The following is a 19506-nucleotide window of genomic DNA, read 5'->3' as shown; positions in this document are numbered from 1 at the left end:
GTGCCAGGGCAGGGCTGAAGCCTCAGGGCAGCAGGGACTCAGGTTTGGCTGTTAGTGCTGCACAGAGCTGGACCATGGCAAACCCTGGGAGCCACCAGTGTTACATGGCTGTGACTGCTCAGGGCTGGCACCATGGCTGTAGGAGCCTTTCAGGGAGTATGTGTGCCCCCAGGGCACCCAGAGGGCTCCTGAGGCTTGAAGACTGAGAGCATTGTGCTCTTGGGACCCCTTGGACCCAGCTAGTGGCTCTGAGCTCTCAACCTGTTTCCTGTGTGTCTCCAGGAGCACAAGGTGCTGCTCACTGGCACCCCCCTGCAGAATTCGGTGGAGGAGCTCTTCAGCCTCCTGAATTTCCTGGAGCCACAGCAGTTCCCCTCAGAGACAGCTTTCCTGGAGGAGTTTGGAGACCTGAAGACAGAGGAGCAGGTACCTGGAAGAGTGACACTGGTGCCTGTCGGCACAGGCCACTGGGACACGCAGCCAGGCAGGCCAGGCACACACTCAGACACCTGTTCCATGGAGGGGAGCAGGACTCCTGTGACACAGCCCCTAGAGCTGCTCTGGGGAGAGACCTGCCTGTGCCAAGGCAGTGTGCAGCTGCCCACCGCTCCTTGTGTGCCTGAGCAGCACAGCTCACCTGGTTGTCCCCCCTGCTCTGCCCTGAGACCAAGAGGAGTGTAGGGACAGCAAAGAGATCAGTAAGAACCTGTGTCAGTTGCTCTTGTCAGGTTCCCCTGGGGCTCTGTCCTCCAAAGCTCCCCTTGAGCATGGGTCATGGAGAGGAGCTAGGTGCCCAGGGCTGTCTTGCTGCCATTGGAGTGCCTGCACCAAGATGCCCACTCTGAGGAGCAGACACAGCAGGTGGAGCAGCCATCCCCTCTCAGCTCTCCTGCAGCAGACACCCTGGCCCAAGGCTGTTGGCAGCACAAGCCTGTGGAGCTCATGGCCAAGGGCTGTCACTCACCTGCCTGCCCCAGGGAGCCCAGCCCCTGCAGCTGTCCTGGCTGTCAGCAGAGCAGCTGCTTCAGGGATGCTGGCAGTGGCTTTGCAGCTGGGGAGGCTCTGGTGTTGTCCCCTGCGCCTGGCACGCAGGCAGGGCAGTGAGTCCCTGCGGTCACCCTGGCAGGTGAAGAAGCTGCAGTCCATCCTGAAGCCCATGATGCTGCGAAGGCTGAAGGATGATGTGGAGAAGAATCTGGCACCCAAGCAGGAGACCATTATTGAGGTGGAGCTGACCAATATCCAGAAGAAATACTACCGAGCCATCCTGGAGAAGAACTTCTCCTTCCTCTCCAAGGGTGCCAACCAGCACAACATGCCCAACCTCATCAACACCATGATGGAGCTGCGCAAGTGCTGCAACCACCCCTATCTCATCAATGGTGAGGGCTGTGCATGGGAAGGGGGCATGGAGGTCACTGCAGCATCTCCTGGGCACTGCCTGCAGAGCTCCTCTGGCTTGGGAGCCAGCTCAGGCCCTCCTGCCATCTGCTGCCGGTGCTTCTTATGTCCAGGCCCAGTGTGGGAGGCAGTCAACTGCCTTGCCCTCAAGGGCAGCCCAACTCTCAGCCGGTGCTGCTGGCTACCTCAGGGTCTTGCAAAGCTCACTATGGTTGGGAGTGCTCTGCTATGGGGTCCTGTCCAACATGCTGTCCTGGCTCATTCTGCCAAGAGCTGGGGCAGGCCCTGAAGAAGGAGTAGAGAGAGTGGAGGGGCAGCTGGAGATCCCTATCCAAGCTCCCTAGATCTGATGGACTGCATGGGTCGAGTCCTCACAGGGTGGCCTGCGTGGCAGGCTGGGTGCAGCTGCCTTACCAGCCTCGCCGGGAGCTCAGGTCCCTTCTTGCCTGGCAGGGGCGGAGGAGAAGATCCTGGAGGACTTCCGTAAGACACACAGCCCCGAGGCGGCGGACTTCCAGCTGCAGGCCATGATCCAGGCGGCCGGGAAGCTGGTGCTGATCGACAAGCTCTTGCCCAAGCTGATCGCCGGCGGGCACAAGGTGCTGATCTTCTCGCAGATGGTGCGCTGCCTCGACATCCTGGAGGACTACCTCATCCAGAGGCGGTTAGTATGGGCGCCAGCACTCGCACCGCTCCCCACGGCACCTCCCTCCCGCGCTCTAGATTGAGGACGCAGCCCGGGGTGGGGCTGGGCCGTGCCCTGCCCACGTACCAGAGGATCTGAGCTACAGGCTGCTGCTGGCAGGCGCAGAGGCCCCAGAGCTGGGCGGCCCTGACCCATCCACTCTGTTGCCTAGGGCTGGCCTAAGAGTGACCAGTCACGTGGGTGATGGTTTTGCCATAGTAGAGGACCAACTTCTGGGGACAGCCACGGTGCCCGCGGAGTGCAGGGGTGGCACCAGTGGGGTCCGGCTGCGTACACAGGGGCCGGGGCCTGGCGCCGGAGTGGCGCGCGGTGCCCGTCGGTGACACTGGCACGGCCGTGCCCGGCTGCAGGTACACCTACGAGCGCATCGACGGGCGGGTGCGCGGCAACCTGCGGCAGGCAGCCATCGACCGCTTCTGCAAGCCCGACTCGGACCGCTTCGTCTTCCTGCTGTGCACGCGGGCGGGCGGGCTGGGCATCAACCTCACTGCTGCCGACACCTGCATCATCTTCGACTCCGACTGGAACCCCCAGAACGACCTCCAGGTGAGGGCTGAGCTGCCAGCAGGCCCTGCAGCCAGGCTGGGCAGGGGGAGCAGCAGCACCTCGTGGTGTGGGGCATGGGTGGGGGTGTGGGCAGAGAGTAGGGGAGGTCATGGTGGGGCTCTAAAACCATGGGTGGGCAACAGGCCAGGCAGTGCTGTGTCCATACCTGCTGTTGAAGGAGGTGTTGGGTGTTGAGTGTCCCCCAGCTGCAGAGAGCCACACTTCCAGTTTGGGCCTCACCTCCTTGCCTGGGGTGCAAGGGTCTTCAATCCCTGCTCCACAGATCTGGAGGCCTGGCTGCTGCTGGCAGAGCCCTGCTGGCTAGGCCACGGGCACTGGGGAAGGCGCTGCGGTGGGTGGGAGCAGAGAGGCTGCAGTAGGTGGGAGCGGAGAGGCTGCGGTGGGTGGGCACGGAGAGGCTGCATTGGGAGTGGAGAGGCTGCGGTGGGAGCGGAGAGGCTGCAGTGGGAGCGAGCGGAGAGGCTGCAGTGGGTGGGAGCGGAGAGGGTGTGGTGGGTGGGAGTGGAGAGGCTGCAGTAGGTGGGAGCGGAGAGGCTGCGGTGGGTGGGAGCGGAGAGGCTGCATTGGGAGTGGAGAGGCTGCGGTGGGAGCGGAGAGGCTGCGGTGGGAGCGGAGAGGCTGCGGTGGGTGGGAGCGGAGAGGCTGCGGTGGGTGGGAGCGGAGAGGGTGTGGTGGGTGGGAGCGGAGAGGCTGCGGTGGGTGGGCACGGAGAGGCTGCGGTGGGTGGGAGCGGAGAGGCTGCGGTGGGTGGGAGCGGAGAGGCTGTGGTGGGAGCGGAGAGGCTGTGGTGGGTGGGCACGGAGAGGCTGCGGTGGGTGGGCGTGGGTGCCAGGTGGCTGACGCTGTGCCCTGTGCCCTGCAGGCGCAGGCTCGCTGCCACCGCATCGGGCAGAGCAAGGCGGTGAAGGTCTATCGGCTGATCACCAGGAACTCCTACGAGCGAGAGATGTTCGACAAGGCCAGCCTGAAGCTGGGCCTGGACAAGGCTGTGCTGCAGGACATCAACCGCAAGGGCAGCACCAACGGGGTAGGCTGGCTGGCGCAGCAGTCCCGGGCAGGGGGCTCGCCTCTCCCCTGCAAGTCGCTGCAAGGCTGCAGCAGAGGCCTGGGCAGGCTTCTGGGGTGCCACAGGCTTACAGTGCTGCTGCAGCCTGGCAGGCTGCCTCTGCACTGCTGGGGCTGGGTGTCTTGGACTGAAGTTCTTGGCAGTCCTGCTGGCAGCATTTCAGAGTGGCCTCCTTGCTGTGGCAGTGGCAGGTCTGGGTTGGCTTGGGGTACCCTGGCCAGGGCAGAGCCTGCCCCTGCTGTAAGGCACCCAGGGCAGCTGCCCAGGCTGATGATGTCCCCATGCTTTGTGCAGGTTCAGCAGCTCTCAAAGGTGGAGGTGGAGGACCTGCTGCGGAAGGGAGCCTATGGTGCTCTGATGGATGAGGAGGATGAGGGATCTAAGTTCTGTGAGGAAGACATCGATCAGATCCTCCAGCGCAGGACGCAGACCATCACCATCCAGTCGGAGGGGAAGGGCTCCACCTTTGCCAAGGTCTGCTGTGTGCCAGGGGACTTCTCCCCGGGGTGGTAGGGGACATGCAGGGCACTAGTGGTGGGCTGAGCTCTTAGCCCTGCTTGAGACATCCGCATGGAAGCTCTCCTGCCTGTCCCACTGCACCCAGCAGTGAGGCCTTGCTGGGGCACTGCACATCTCCTGTCCCACTGGTGACTGAGGTGTTGAGGAGGGGGCCACCAGCCTGAGTGGGTGGTGTGAGGTTGCCTGGAGGGTTCAATGTGCCAGCTTCCACTTTGCAGCCAACTGATGCTGGTGAGAAGGCAGAGCAGGTGGTGGCAGGACCCAGTTGCTGTGCCATGGGAAGCTGTGTGCCATGGGGCCCTGACATCCCTGCAGGACAGAGCCCAAGGAGCCAGCTCTGTGCCACACTCATGACTGGTGTCCTCTAGGGGCACCAAGGGCCATCTCCTCCTCTTGTGGGTGGCACAGCCCAGGCTCCTCTTTCCAATGGGTCAGACAGGACTGCAGAGGGGTTTAGCTCCCTTCAGCAATCAGAGCTCTCTGGCACGTTCAGCATGGGGTGTTACAGCCCATGGCAGCCAGCCTGTGTGCTGCAGGCAGATGTGGAGGGGATCTCTGCATGGGGGGAGGGACATCTGCATGCTGGGCTGCACCCTCTTCACTCTTCTCTTCTCTTCCTCCCAGGCCAGCTTCGTAGCATCAGGAAACAGAACTGACATTTCCTTGGATGACCCCAACTTCTGGCAGAAGTGGGCCAAGATAGCAGAGCTTGACACAGATGCCAAGAACGAGAAGGTAGGATACAGGTCTTGGTACTTTTGCCCAGCACTGAGCCAGCACTGCCTGGTGGGGTCTGCAGCCAGGACCTGTGTGCTTCCACTGGGCTCCTGAAGTGGCACATTGGGCATCAGGGCTTACTGCAGGGGAAGACGGACCCATGAGTGCTGGCTAAAGTCTCAGTTGCTTTAGCCACATGCAGGGCTCTGCCTGCCTGGTACTTCAGGGTGATCATTCTGTGCCCTCACCGATTCCCAAGCCTGGTTAAAGGGCAGCAGCTGGAGCTGGCAGCATGTGAGGGGTGCTGAGGCTGCAGTACCCTGTGTGGGTGGCAAGTCTGAACCCAGCAGATGAGTGACTGCCTCTGTGTGAGTTGGAGCTCTGCTGGAGTTCCCCACAGCATGGGCAGGCAGATGCCCTCTGCTGCCAGCCAGGCTGGGTGCTGGCAGCCTGGGCAGCCGAGGCTCTGGCTGGAGCAGTACCAGAGTGGTCCTGTGCTGCCCTCCAGGTGCCAGCTCTGATCTCCTGGCTCTCTTGCTGTCTCACCAAGGCCAAGGACCTTAGTTAACTCAAGTGGTGGCTTCTGCTGTGGCTGGGAATTGGTGGAGTGAGCAAGGCTCTTCCCACACTTAGGGGAAGCTGCAGGTCCACATGAGCCCTGGCTCCCTGGGCAGGAGGGGTCATTTGGTCTGGCAGCTCTGGGAGGTCTGGTGAGCTGACATGAGGCTTCTGGAGCTCACAGTGCCAGGCACGTCTGTTTCACCACATCCCCCAGGTGTCAGTGGCCCAGGAGGTGGTGTTTGCCGTGGTGAAACTTGGCAGGGCTGTCCCAGTGAAGGGCAGAGAGCAAGCTGTGTGTGACTGCATGTGGCTGTGCCCGTGGCCTGGGTGCCCTCTGTTCTCCTCAGCTGGCCCTCCAGGCCCTTTGCAGAGCCACAGCACCTATGGGCCTGTTCAGGCAGCCTTCAGCCCAGTAGCAAGGGCAGCCATGTAGTGATCTAGGAGCAAAGTGGAATTGCAGTTGGTTGAGGCTGGTGGGGAGCAGGCAGGTCCCTGCATGAGTCATGCACTGCCTGGCCCTGGTTAGTGCCAAGGCAGTCACTGCAGTAAGCACAGTGCCCAGGCTTCTCTGCCAGGCTTGCTCATAACAGTTAATGTGTGGGTTCCAACAGCAGCCTGGGAGGATTTTGAGGACCTGCAGAGGCATGACTGTGCTGAGCCACTGCTGGTCAAGAGGCTTGTGCCACATACACTGGCACCCTCAGGGCCCTGGAACTGGGGGCTCTTGCTGAGCAAAGCTGTGCTGCTGTAGTGGAGCAGGTGGTGAGTGCTGGCTGGAAGGCAGCTCTTTGCAGCAGCACTGTCTGTGTCTGCTGAGCAGTACTGGGAGGTGCCATGCTGCAGGTGCAGGGAGGCTGAGCACCGTGGCTGTGGCCCTGGGTTAGCTACAGCATCACTGTGTGGATGGATGCTGGGTCTGGTTTGGCTCTCAGAGCTCTGCCCAAGCTTGCAGCAGGCTGGGGAAGGAGCTGCCAGGCACTTCAGTGGCTGGGCACAACCCTGCATGGTGTCTGCAAATGCTCCTTCTTGTTTGCCTTCTCACCTTCCCTGAGCAGGAGGCTGCAAGCAAGGTCATTCAGGCCAGCTGAGTTTGGCCCTGACAGTGCCAGGGGTGTCATGAGGAGAACTCTGGCTCAGGCACCTACTGCAGTACTCCTCCTGCTCCCTCGTGCTGCCCCTTGGGTATTTCCCATGTCCCACCAAACACCTGAGCCTGGGGCAGTGTTTGAAGACTGGGTCAGGCTCAGTATCCAGGCACTGCTTTAGAAACAAATCCCTCTAAAAGCTGAACCTGAGTAGGGATGAGGGGAGGTGCCCAGGGCTTCTCCTGGCCTGGTGGAGCAAGTGGGCAGAGGTTCAGGTTGTGCCACTCCTCCCTCCATCAGTGTTTGCAGCTCTGCTGTCCTGCCTTCAGGCCTGGGGACAAGCAGTGAGGCTCAGTGCATCTGGCAGGCCTGTCACCATGGCTGTGAGGGGGCTGGGGGCTGTAAATGGATGCTCCTGGAGCCTCTCTTGCCCTCACTGGCACGTTGGCTTCTCCCCAGAAGCGGCCATGGGCAATGCTCCTCTGGGGAGCAGCTCCCAGGGACAGCCTTGTCCTCCACCCCAGCCTGCTCTGCCTACCACAGGAGCTCTCTGGCTCAGCGCAGAGGTGGAGCCCAAGGGTTGGTGACCAGGAGGCAGGGTGGACGGGTCCTGTCTCTCTGCTAGCCCTGCTGAACTCGTGGGCTCAGCTGCAGCATGGGCATCTCCTCCCACTCCTCCTTGGAGCTCAGGGTGCTGCAGTCAGCCTCAGCACAGCTCTGGGGCCTGCCTGAATTCCAGCTGTGACAGCAGCACAGCAGGGATGTGCAGCAAGAGGGAGGCCCTGCAGCTCACTTGTGCAGGGAGAATGGGCAGGGGGGAGAAATCCAGGCAGATTTGGATGACATAGATCCATTTGACAGGGAGGGGGCAAGCAGAGTAGGCCATTTGATTTCATGTTGCTCTCTCCTGCACTTTTTCCCTTTCCCAGCCCAGGTATCCAATCCTGGCACAGGGCTGTCCTGCCTCCAGCACAGTGCTCAGCCCAGGCACTGCAGGGTGGGCCAGGCCTGTGACTCAGAGCTGAATCAGCTGCTGCTTGCCAGCACTCTGAACCCACAGGGCCTGCTTCTCAGCCCTTCAGCTCCTTCAGCTTCACGCCGAAGGAGCTGCCTGGTGTGGGTGGGAGGGCAGAGCCACGGGCAGGCCGAGCAGAGCAGGTACCCCAGTGGGAGAGTGCTGGGCAGCCACGGGGCTGGGAAGCAGCAGCGCAGAGAGGAGGGCTCGCTGTGCCCTGAGGGGATGCAGGAGTTTGTGCCCACCCTGGGGACCTCCTCCTTGCTGTCCCTGGCAGGAGAGCCTGGTGCTGGACAGGCCCCGGGTGCGGAAGCAGACCAAGCACTACAACTCCTTTGAGGAGGACGAGCTGATGGAGTTCTCGGAGCTGGACAGCGACTCCGACGAGCGGCCCACGCGCTCGCGCCGCCTCAACGAGAAGACGCGGCGCTACCTGCGCGCGGAGTGCTTCCGCGTGGAGAAGAACCTGCTCATCTTCGGGTCAGTGCCCTGCCCATGGCCCCCTGCTGCCCAGCCTGCCCCCTGCTGCCCCTCCTGCAGCGCCCCTCCCTTCGGCAGCCAGCTCCCCGCTGCGGCTCCATGCAGACGTTTGGGATGGAAGGAGAGTTGGGAGGGCACAGCATGAGCTGGCAGTTGGTGCTCCCAAGGGCTTTTCCTGCCCTCTTCAGTCCTGAGCAAACCTCTCCCCTTCTCTGCTCCATAATCTTCACAGAATCATAGATGGCTCAGGTTGGAAGGGACCTTAGAGATCATCTACTCCAACCTCCCAGCCATGGGCTGGACACCTCCTTAACTAGACTCGGCTGTTCAAGGCCTCAGTGTTCGGGGGTGTCCTGGGTTTAGGGAGCAAGGCAGATCCCCCTTACTCCTCCCAAAGGAGCCAAAGAAAACTCTCCACAGAGGATGGAAAGATCTGGAAGTGTGAATGGAAGTGCTGTTCACTAATATCCACATGAGCACACAATACACAAATCCATAGCAACCTCAGCCCAGCTCTCCAGTTTGGGCTTTCTCCAAAACCTCCCTAGGCCATCACCATCCAAAACCTTTTCCCCAACCAGTGCTCCTCCCCCATCCCTCTCTACCTCCCATACTAGGCCCAAAGGACACAACTAACTAAAGTCCAGCTTGCCAGCAGCAGGCCCCACTGCCCTGCATGGCAAGAGATCAGAGTCTGCATCAGGAAGGGAGTAGGCAGAGGAGAAGGGAAAGGGGCTCACAACAGCCTGTGCTGGTCCTTTATAAAGGGGAGATAAAGATGCAGTATTATGGGCTGGAATAACATAATTCTCACTGCCATCCTCCTTGGGACAGATGGGCAGTCCAGGCTCCTGGGAGGACCTCTCTATGGTTAGACAGCTATTGCTTAACCCACAACAGGGCAGAACACCCTTGTGCAGGGGAGCTGGCAGGGCCCTGCCCCTGAGCAGGCTCCTGGGGAGAGGTTGTGGTGGGTTGAAAATTCCCCTAACACCAACTGGCAGCCCAGCCCAGCTGGCAGCAGAGGAAGCTGTGTTTACAAGCAGAGCTACAGTCTGACAGGGAGTGCAGTGACTGTGCACAAACCATACAGTGGTTACAACAGTTGCAGGGATTCACAATGGATAAAGAGCACAGGAACCCCCGGGACAAAACCAGGGCAGCTACTGACAGCTTCCCCTTCCCTGCTGCCTCTTCCCCCTGTGCACAGGACAAGAGAAAGAGCAGAGGGTTGGTTGCTAGCTACTCAGCCACAGCAAAGAGCACAGCCAAGGTCAGCAAAGCCAAGCAGAGGCCAGAGCTGCTATCTGCTGGAGTGAGGAAGCTGAAAAGAGAGCAAGTTGGACTCTGCAGCCCTCCTGTGTCAGTAGTCTGTCCAATGGAGTGTTCAGAGCTTGTCCTTGTTTTCCTTTTCACACCCAGTGCTGATTTATTCACATCCTGCCACTTCCTGTGCAGGAGCTGGGGGGAGTTTTCCAGGCACAGCCTGAAACTACCCCAGAGGTGGCAGCCAGGTCTCTAGCTGCAGAGGGGTGTTGATGCTGTCTGTGTTGCTGCTGTTGCAGCTGGGGCCGCTGGAAGGACATCCTGACCCACGGGCGCTTCAAGTGGCACCTGAACGAGAAGGACATGGAGATGATCTGCAGAGCCCTGCTGGTCTACTGTGTCAAGCACTACAAGGGGGATGAGAAGATCAAGAGTTTCATCTGGGATCTCATCACCCCCACGAAGGATGGGCAGAACCAGGCCCTGCAGAACCACTCAGGTATTGCGTGTTCTCTCTGCCATTGCACCTGTACCCTGCCCCCCTCTGCGGGGCTCAGCCTTTATGCTTTAGCTCTCTGCGCACAGAAGGTGGCTGCTGTGGGGCTGACCTCCACCCTGGGCCTCAGAGCCAGCAACAGGGCCTGGCTGGGTGCAGGAGCTGTTTTCTGGCTGGTGTAGAGGGAGCCTTGTGGTAGGAGCACCACTCTCCAAGTTTTCTCCAGCTTGTGAGTACTGTCAGGGTTCCTGCAGGTGGAGACACACCAGGCAGTGAGCTCATGGGCACTGGTGACCATAGGGACACGCTGGGTGTGTTACAGCCTGAGGGTTCTCACTGCACTCAGACCTGCCCCACTGTTCCCAGGGCATTGCAGGGCCATGGATTGATGTACAGGGACTTTGACAGTGCCTTTGGCAGCCTTGGTCCCAGCACTGACAGCTGAGTGCTGGCTGTGCTGGGAGAGCTGCTGGTGCTGCAGGCTGTGCAGCTGTGCCACCCTGGGCTGGTGTCTCCTCTCAGCATGGTCCTTGTCCCACATGTTCTGATCTGATGGCTCAAGGTGCAGCAGTGGTTTGTCCTGAGACCAATGCAGAGTCCTCCCCAGGTGATGCTGCCTCCCCTCACTCCTAGCAGTACCTTTACCTGGGGTTTGGCTGTGCCCTCCTTTTTCAGAGGACTCAGACTGCTTCTCCAGTGTGTGAGGCCCACATGTCACACCATGTGTCCCTGTGGTGTCTGCATTCTGTTGGAGGGAGGTTTCCAGTGTGCCCTCAGCTTCAGCAGAGCTACCCAACACTTTCCCAGCCCTACTCTCCTGCTGCCTCTGACCCTGCCTGGGCACTGGGACACTGTGGGTTCTCTCCCCGCCTGCAGTGCAGCCTCTGCTCTCTGTAGGCATCCCTTGGGGTGGGGCAGCACAGTGAACAGGATCCAGCACACAAACAGCATCCTGCAGCCAAGGCTTTTGCTGTAACGAGATGAAGACAGACCTGGTGCTGGCTGCTCAGGCTGGCTGCAGGGTTGTGGCCTAGGCCAGCAGCTCACTGCCCATTCTGTGCCACCTGGCAGCACAGCACCAGTGTCCTACAGCTTTCAGGACAGGTGAGACAGGCTGGGGAGGCTGGCTGGAGAGCCTACTCTGCTCCCCAGGGGCTCAGAGCCCCACTGCTGGAAGTTACATGCCCTGCACTTGTGATCTGTGGCACGAGGTGAGTGGTGAGCAGCCTGGGACTCCCCAGCCTGCTTCAGCTTCAGGGAGCCAGGCTGAAACTCCCAACTCCAGTTTTGAGGTGCTGGGGCATAGGGAAGTTGTTCTGGAGTGTTGCTGTGGCAGCCCCAGGAGGGTGATGTGTGTTTCCTGCTGCTTAGAACCCAGCATCAGCTTTCCCTGCTGTCTGAGGTGTCTGACTGGCTTTGCAGTGTGAGGTCCCAGCATGTGGCCTTCAGTGGTTTCCTTAAGTTACTCCAGTCACCTCCTACAACCTGAGTCACTCCCCAGCACTGCCTTCTGCCCTTGTCACACAGTCCTGCCTAAAGAGGTGCTGGGACTGGATTGGAGAGCCCCGGGAGGAGCAGAGCAAGAGTAACAAAGGAGTTAGCTGATGTGAGGATTTAGATAGCACCAAGTCATGAAGAAGCTGCAGTTTCAGTGGAGGGTCAGGAATGCTCTAGTGCAGGAGCAGCACAAAAATTGGATATTTAGCAGAGGGAAGCAACTAGGAGCTTCTCCATCAGCTCTTCAGAATGGATTTTCCCACCAGGGAATCCTACATGTGGCAGAACAACAAAGCCAGCTAGGCTACCATTAGCAGCTGCAGGAGAGCAGAGCCCTCCTGTGCAGAGCAGCCAGCTTGGGGCACTCCTGTGGCTCACTAAGGAGCCTGAGGTACCATCTGTATCTGCAGAGAGCTGACCTGGAGAGATGTGATCCTGGCCAAACTGATGTGCAAGAAGCAACAGCAACCTCCAGCCCTTGCTGCATCCTGGGAGTGCACCCTCTCTACCCTCTGTGTGTGACTATGAGGGGTGAGCCCAGGTCAGAGCTCTGCTGCTCTCTCCAGCCCTCAATCTGGAGGCAGCCAGGCTGCTGAGGAAGCAGCATCTGCCTAGAGTTTGCCATGCAGTGTGGTGCTGGGAACAGGAGCTCTGGTGCCCACTGCCACCTCCAGCAGCTGCCTGTGCTGGGCCCCTTGTCCTGTCATGGAGCTGCAGACTTTATGCAGTGCTGAGGACACAGCAGCCCTCTCTCTTCTTCCTTGGTGTCTCAAGACTGGCTGACTGGGATGAGACTGCTGAGGCACTGCTTTGCCCTCCCACACACAGGCAGGGGAGGCTGTCTGCAGGACCCTGCCCAGAGAGGCAGCTCGCCCCTCTCAGAAGACTCCAAGCAACAGTAACCCCTCCAGGACTTGTTTCCACATTCTGCCATGAGCTTGCATCTTATTTCAAGGTTGAAAATGTGTTTAATTTTCAGCCCCAGGCACTGGATCTCATTTTCCTTTGTCAGCCAGATGGGACTGAGTTCCTCCTGCCTTTGGCATCTCTGCCAAGTGTAAATGCCCCCTGCAGTGATCTGCTTCCCTCCTCCTGAAGCACAGAACAGGAAGCAGCCCTTGCAAATCAGATTATCAGCATTGTCTTCTGGTCTTTGATCATTTGGCTCCTCTTGTGTGAGCTCTGGTCCCAAATCACAGTGCTGTCCTCTGCAGGGTGACCTCCAGAGCTGGCTGTCATGTCTAGGGAGGGCTCAAAGGGCCATACCCAGGACCAAGGCTCCTTCTCTGCTCCTGTGTGGTGCTTGTATACATCAAGGGACCACATTGTCCTTTGGGCTCAGCCCTGCTCTGAGAGCTCACAGCAGTTCAGTTTCTGTGCTGATCCTCAGGTTTTTCTTGGAGGCAGAGCCTCCAGTACTCTGCATTTGCCCTGGGCCCTTCCCTGCCGCTTGCCGACCTGCAGCCAGGCACTCGGTGTGGCCTCCTCCAGCTCCTGGCTCTGCTGCCCTGCTCATGCCTCGTGGCAGTGCCTGGCCTGCTCCACGGCATCATGGTGCTTACTGGCTGCCCCTGGCTGTTACAGGCTTGTCAGCACCCGTGCCCAGGGGCAGGAAGGGAAAGAAGACCAAGAACCAGATGCTGCTACCCGAGCTGAAGAACGCTGACTGGTTGGCCACCTGCAACCCCGAGGTGGTGCTGCACGATGACAGCTACAAGAAGCACCTCAAACAGCACTGCAACAAGTGAGTGCAGGAGCCCCTGCTAGCTCCTGGAGGCCACGGGGCGGGGGGGGGAGGGAGCTGTGAAGGGCTAACAGCCCAGGCAGGGTCACCATGCTCCAGCTGCTAGACCACTCTCAGATGCTTCTGCAGCTAACAGAAACTGTGTCCTGAGCAGCAAACCTCAGGCCGGGGAGCCTGGGCACTGTGATGTGCCAGCAGGTGGCAGGTGCCCATGGGGAGGCATGGGGTCAGCAGGTTTGCCTGGCCTTGCTGACCCTGCAGAACAGCCTGGTGAGGACCACTGGGCCAGGCCCTCGGCTGGCTCTGAGCTCCTTGGTGCCAGCTGTGTTCATCTGCCCTGGCACAGGGTGCTGCTGCGGGTGCGGATGCTCTACTACCTGAAGGCTGAAGTGCTGGGGGAGGCTGCTGACAAAGCCTTTGAGGGGACCCCTGCCAGGTAGGGACCTGATGGTGAGCCCCTGCCTTGCTTCCTGCAGGGGTGGTGGTGCTGTGTGGGATTTGAGCAGGGCCTGTGGCTGTGGCAGTCCTGGTGAGGCAGCGCTGGGGGCACTCGGGGAAACCCTGCAGGCAAATGCCTCTGTGTGCTGCCTGACAAATGAGCCTTCAATCCAAAGTGGGAGCCCATCGAGCCTGGCTCCAGTGCCCAAGGCCAGGTCTCAAAGCAGAGCCTATTGCTGTGGCCTGCAGCCCCTTCCCAGAACTGAGGCCAACAGACTTAATGCCACCGAGCCTGCAGCCTGCCAGCTCCTGACCTTCCTGCAAAGGCTCAGCTCTTGGTGCCTCAGAAGGAAGGGGCATGTGCTGAGCTTAATCTCCTGGAGCAGGGGCTGCTGCCTTCCCCAGCACAGCCCCATCAGCACAAGTCTGGAGAAGACCTTGTAGCCCAACCCCCCCAGGTGTGCTGTCCTTTGGGGCTAGTAGGTTTGAGTTGGTTTCCCCCAAGGGATGCTGTTTAGATCAGACAGGACCAGCGCTGTGGTGCTGTGGGGGTGGGAGGGGAGAGCAGCTGTGCAGCCTCTCTGTTGCTGGAGAAGGAGGATGGGGGAGGCAGCCAAGGCTCCAGCACTCTGATGCCAGGGAGATAGGCACTGCGGGCCATGGCGGGGCCCCAGGACAGCCTTGCTGTCCACAAGCCAGCAAGTGATGGCTCCTGTCACCCTGCCCCTGCCCAGCAGTGCCAGTGGGCTGTGAGAGGGGCGTTCATACCTTGTGTGCCACAGGGAGCTGGATGTGCTGCTGCCTGACATCGACTATGTGGAGATCCCAGTGGACTGGTGGAATGCTGAGGCCGATAAATCCCTGCTCATCGGAGTCTTCAAACACGGTGTGTGCCCAGCTTGCCTGGCAGGGGCCAGTGTGTGAGGAGGAGCCAAGTGGAGCACCTGGCCAGAGCCCTGGTATCTGAGGGGACAGAGCCACAGCTGTGCTCCGCAGCCGTACAGGGCTGAGCCAGCTCTCCCAGCTCATACTGGGGTGGGGCAGGTGCACCATGGTGCCCAGGGTGGCCATGCCCAGTCTCCTAGCAGACTTCTCTGGTTTGCCAGGAGCAGGGTGCAGTTGGCATGTGAGAGTGAGGAGGAAGGCACAAAGCCTCTCTCCCGGCATTCCCAGCCTTGTTGTGAAGCCCTCCTGTGGCTTCCAGGAGCCGTGGGGCTGTTTGCTCCCAGCTGCATCCTGCTGGGGGTGCTGTGCACAAGGCTGGGGGTGCCGCGCGGCCTGGTGGGGTGCCAAGGCTGACCTTGCCCTTTGGCTGCTGCCCAGGGGCTGCAGGGCAATCAGCAGCTTTGGGGAAAGTGCTGTGGGAGTAAGAATTGCTGTCAGGGCAGCAGAGTGAGCACGAGAGCTGTGTCCCGGGGCGCAGGGGCTGGCTGCGTGCCCTCTGACGGGCGGTGGTGGTTGGCAGGTTACGAGCGGTACAATGCCATGCGCGCGGACCCGGCGCTGTGCTTCCTGGAGAAGGTTGGCATGCCCGACGAGAAGCTGCTCTCTGCCGAGCAGGGGGCCAGCGACGGTGCCCAGGACGCTGCTGAAAGGTGGGCAGGGGATGGGCCAAACCCTGGGGCCCATGCTGGGGCGGAGCTGCAGGGTGAGCTGTGCACGGGGAGCGGGGAGGAGGCAGACTCTGCACAGCGGGCAGGGGGCACGGCTCCCCAGTACGAGGCAGGGGATGGGGTGAGCACCAGCTCCCTGCTCCCTCCTGCCCACAGCTGGCACAGCCAAGGGGGCTGTGCTGCCACTGGGAGGGACTAACCCATTCAATCACCCAGGGGCAGCGTGGAGAAGGAAGAGAGCAGTGGAGAAAAGCTGGAGGGGCTGCCAAAGCAGGAGGTGAGTGGGATGCTGATGGCTGCACGCCCGCTGCTGCCAGGCCTGTGGGGAAGTGGCACTGCCGGTGCCCCTGCTCGGTGCTGGCCTTGCTGCGCTGCGCACCAGCTCTGCCCCATGCTGTCCATCTCAGCTCTGCTTGGTGGGGCAGTTTAGCTCACCCACCTTCACAACAAGCTCGGCTGAGCTCGGCTGGGAGGCAGGCGAAGGGGCTGTACGTTACGAGCAGGGATGGAATGCAGCGGGTGTTGTACACGGTGTTACCCAAAGCAAACAGCACAGAAATCCTCCTTGGGCAGGAGGACACTGCCCTGCTCCCCTCCAGCCTCTGCCCTCCCTTTTTCCTCCAAGTTACCTAGAAGACAAGAGACAAGGAGAGACATTAGGGGAATTTCAGTTAGCTCAAAAAACATCAGAAGTTAGTGGTCTTATCTCAGGGTTGTTAGATGATAAGAGGTCTCTCTGGCCAGGAGCAGCCAGCATGCAAGCAGAAAGATGGAGTGAGAGCAGAGTGTGAGATGGTAAAACTAGCTCCCACCCATCTACCAATGGAATTCCTTCAGAATTCTCTCTCTTGTTTTGCTTTTTACACCCAACTATTCAGCTAGAGAATTTGCAGCTGTCTGTCTAGAGGCACAGCCTGAAGCTGTCGCAGGCAGTTTCTGCTTTGTGAGGCTTCGAGAGTCTCCTGAGCACCTGGGCATCAATCACCTGCTTGGTGGGGAGCCAGTGGGGGTTGAGGGCTGGGGATGGCCTGGGGTGCCAGCACTTGGCTTCAGGAGTTGTGTGGGGCCCTGGCAAAAGAGCCGATGGCATCCCAGAAGAGATGATGCTGGGGAATGGAAAAGCAGTGAGCAGGGCTCTGAGCTTATAAGGGAGAACTCTGTCCCCTCTGAGCTGTCCCCTCCCCTGTCCATTCTGATCCTGTGTGCTGAGGGCAGCCAGTAACCACAGCTCCAGGGTACAGGACATGCAGCCCTGCCCATCCTGCCACGCAACACCCTGCCAGGGATGGGTAAGCTGTGGGTACTGGAGAGCCCCCACTACTGATGGTTTCCTTCCACAGGATGTGGTGGCTGCTGGGGGGGGAGACAGCGGCGAGAAGCGGGAGGAGGCAGCGGCAGGTGAGGCTGCGTCTCCCCTGCATGGCACCCGGCTGCACGGGGGCTGCATGGCACAGCCAGGGTGCTGAGCCAGCACTGCTGGATGGGGGGACACACTGCTGGGGCTGGGGGACACTGCTGGGGCTGGGGGATGCACTGCTGGAAGGGGACACACACAGCTGGGGCTGGGGAACACTGCTGGGGCTGGGGGACACACTGCTGGGAGGGGACACACACTGCTGGGGATGGGGGACATGCTCTTCTGTGTTAGTGTGTGAGGAACTTCACCTGGGCAGGCTCTGGTCAGGGGCTGCCTGGTGCAGAGTCACAGGTGACTCAAGGATGGGCTCTGTGGAAGGGTAGCCAAGGTCCCTAAAGGAAGTGTTTCCAGCCAGAGCCAGCCAGGGGTGACTAGAAGCCATCAGCCTGCCCTAGTCCATGCAGCTGCCTGCCTGAGATGACTGCAGGGTCTCTGCAGTGGGCAGTGCTGCTGGGTGCCATGGACTGGCTGGCCCCTCTGCTGAGCAGGGAGCTGCAGTCGTCTCCCATGCATGGTCTGGTGTGTCTGCCTCTGAGCTGTCTCTAAAGGAAGGTCAGACGCAGTGAGGCTGGGAGCCAGCAGCCTTGGGATGTGGAGGCCCAGGGATGGTCATCACAGTCCCTCACTCGTGACTGTGATCCCTGGTGTCTCCCACGGGAGGGGCAAGGTGGGAAGGAGCTCTCAGAGCCGGCCAGAGGGATGCAGGAGCCTGTGGCTTTGAGTGTGCATTCAATACTAATGTCCTTGCTGATGTTTGAAGCCCAGGATGGCTCCGACTCAGACAGATCCTGCTGGCCTGTCTCGTCTGCTCTCACAGCCAGGCTGCGCAGGCTCGTCACCGTCTACCAGCGCTGCAACCGCAAGGAGCTGCCTCCGCGAGCCGAGATGCTGGTACCTGGTAACCATGGCTACTGGCTGCAGGACGAGATGTTCAGGAGAGCCTCTGAGATGGACTCGATCAACAAAGAGATGCAGAAAAGGTAGTGCAGCAGAGGGGCCCTCCCAGGCAGCTGAAATCCTTGTGGCCCTGGATTCACACAGGGGAGCGTCACCACGGCTGCACGGCCTGCAGGTCCGTGCTAGGCAGGGGAGCCTTGTGACTGCCACAGCTAGCCCAGCCAGGGAGCTGTTGTGGCAGGTGGTGGCAAGACGAAAGGAAGTCAGGGGACAGCTCTTGATGGTCAAACCCAGCATCAACTGGGTCAAGGCCCAGCTGAGAGGGTGCTGCTGAGCAGCAGTGCACTTGGGACAGCGTGGGTGAGAGATCAGCACTGTCACAGCCCACGTGGGCAGCCCTTCTGGCTCTGATACCTCTCGTGCCACTGCGTTCACCTCCTGCCCGTGCCTCAAGGGCCCACTGGTGGCATGTGCTGGCTGTGGGCTGCTCCCGCTTCATCTGCGCCCTGGTGAGTGGAAGAGCGGTGGAGCTGTCCTGGCACCATGGCTGCTTTTCTGCAGTGGAGAGGGGGTGACACCCACCCCTGGCACTCAGGAGCCTGCCAACCGTGGTGTTTGTTACTGGGACCCTTAATGGCAATGAACCCCAGTCGCAGTTTCCCTCTGGAAGGAGCTGGGTGATGGCTGTGTCTGCAGGACCTTCCTTTCTAATTCCTGCTGCAGAGACTTGGCCTTTCCATGGAGGTGATGAGACACCCCCGTGGGCAGGAAGCCAGTGGGTGTGATAGGTTTGTGCCTCCAGACACTGCTGGAGCCTGCACCCCACTGCAGCACAGCCAGGAGCTGCACTTGGTGGTTTGTCAACAGAGGGCCCATGGCCTTCACTCCTCTTCACAAGGTGCCATAGGCAGAGGTTCGCAGCTTGTGGCGATCTCCCTGGTGTGCTTCTCCTGGCAGCTCCCCCAAAACCAGCAGGCAGTGACTGAAGGTTCCAGCTCTGAGTGCCTGGTGCCTTGCCCCCTACCTCAGTGGTGTCCATGTCTCTTCCCTGCCCCACAGGTGGACCAGGAGGGAGCAGGCAGATTTCTACCGCACCGTCTCCTCCTTCGGGGTTATCTATGACCAGGAGAAGAAGATCTTTGACTGGGCCCAGTTCAGAGCCATCTCCCGACTGGAGAAGAAGACAGATGAGAGCCTGGAGAAGTACTTCTACAGCTTCATAGCCATGTGCAAGAGTGTCTGTGGTCTCCCCCTGTGGAAAGAGGATGGTGAGTGGAAACTGCATGGCCTAAGGTGGGGTAACACTGGGTCCATGGAGCCATAGTCCTCCACTGGAGCCATGAGCTGCCCAGGGCAAAAGGACAGAAAGGTCTTGCACCCCAGGGGAGTCAAACAACAGCAACACTCACACAGAACTGGAGGTTAGCTGGGAGTGCTAGGTACAGATATATACAGATAGGCAACAGCAATCCAGGAACACGGAAGAGCTACAGAAATTAAGGCCACCTGGGCCTACCAGGCCAAAACCTTCCAAAACCTGCCCCCATGCAGCCTCAGCAGGCCCAGGAGCAGGCCAGAATGCCCCTGCCCCAGGCTGCACACACCGGCCTTGGACAGGCCTGAATCCCCCCCCAGGCCTCACTGCCCCTGCCAGGCCTCACTGCCCCACCCCCAGGTCTCACTGCCCCCTGCCACTTGGCCAAAATTATGCATCAGAATTGCCAGCCAAGGCCACAGAAAGCCACAAACATCCCCATGAACCACAAGAGAGAGGAGCCACTGTGCTGGGAGCAGGGAGAAGGGAGGAAAGAAAGAGATTTGTCTGCCTTTATATCGGGAGATGCAGGAATGGGGTAGCAAAAAATAGGCTTTTCCTGTGCCCAGCCCCTGGACTGCCTTTCCCTTGGAGGACTTTTTATCTCTGTGGTAGGACACCCAGTCCTGAACCCATAACAGAAATGGCTCAGAAATGGTCCCACTGCTTGCATGGAGCACGAGAGCAAGCAAGGAGTTTTTGAAAC

The 19506-nt window shown here is 60.1% G+C and overlaps 1 protein-coding gene across 7 annotated transcripts in view; it reads left to right on the top strand.

The window, feature by feature from the left end:
• The window catches only part of CHD6 (chromodomain helicase DNA binding protein 6), a 99888-nt gene that overhangs the window by 65851 nt on the left and 14531 nt on the right, over positions 1 to 19506 (top strand). For 6 of the 7 annotated variants that reach the window (XM_068167300.1, XM_068167303.1, XM_068167299.1 and 3 more), the window contains 17 exons: positions 283 to 426; positions 1127 to 1382; positions 1855 to 2065; positions 2458 to 2653; positions 3537 to 3701; positions 4035 to 4214; positions 4884 to 4994; positions 7915 to 8117; positions 9683 to 9882; positions 12961 to 13120; positions 13467 to 13556; positions 14341 to 14444; positions 15024 to 15153; positions 15388 to 15448; positions 16512 to 16569; positions 17349 to 17568; positions 18545 to 18753. In XM_068167300.1, coding sequence (XP_068023401.1) covers positions 283 to 426; positions 1127 to 1382; positions 1855 to 2065; positions 2458 to 2653; positions 3537 to 3701; positions 4035 to 4214; positions 4884 to 4994; positions 7915 to 8117; positions 9683 to 9882; positions 12961 to 13120; positions 13467 to 13556; positions 14341 to 14444; positions 15024 to 15153; positions 15388 to 15448; positions 16512 to 16569; positions 17349 to 17568; positions 18545 to 18753 — 2698 coding nt within the window. The remainder of the gene's footprint in view (positions 1 to 282; positions 427 to 1126; positions 1383 to 1854; positions 2066 to 2457; positions 2654 to 3536; positions 3702 to 4034; positions 4215 to 4883; positions 4995 to 7914; positions 8118 to 9682; positions 9883 to 12960; positions 13121 to 13466; positions 13557 to 14340; positions 14445 to 15023; positions 15154 to 15387; positions 15449 to 16511; positions 16570 to 17348; positions 17569 to 18544; positions 18754 to 19506) is intronic. The other variant, XM_068167298.1, reaches the window with a different exon arrangement.

The sequence above is a fragment of the Melanerpes formicivorus genome, unplaced genomic scaffold, assembly GCF_026170545.1.
Source record: "Melanerpes formicivorus ecotype bairdi unplaced genomic scaffold, bMelFor1.0.p_v2 SCAF_115, whole genome shotgun sequence".
NCBI lineage: Eukaryota > Metazoa > Chordata > Aves > Piciformes > Picidae > Melanerpes > Melanerpes formicivorus.
Note: the sequence above shows the minus strand (reverse complement) of the source record. Positions and strands in the feature narration are given on the sequence as shown.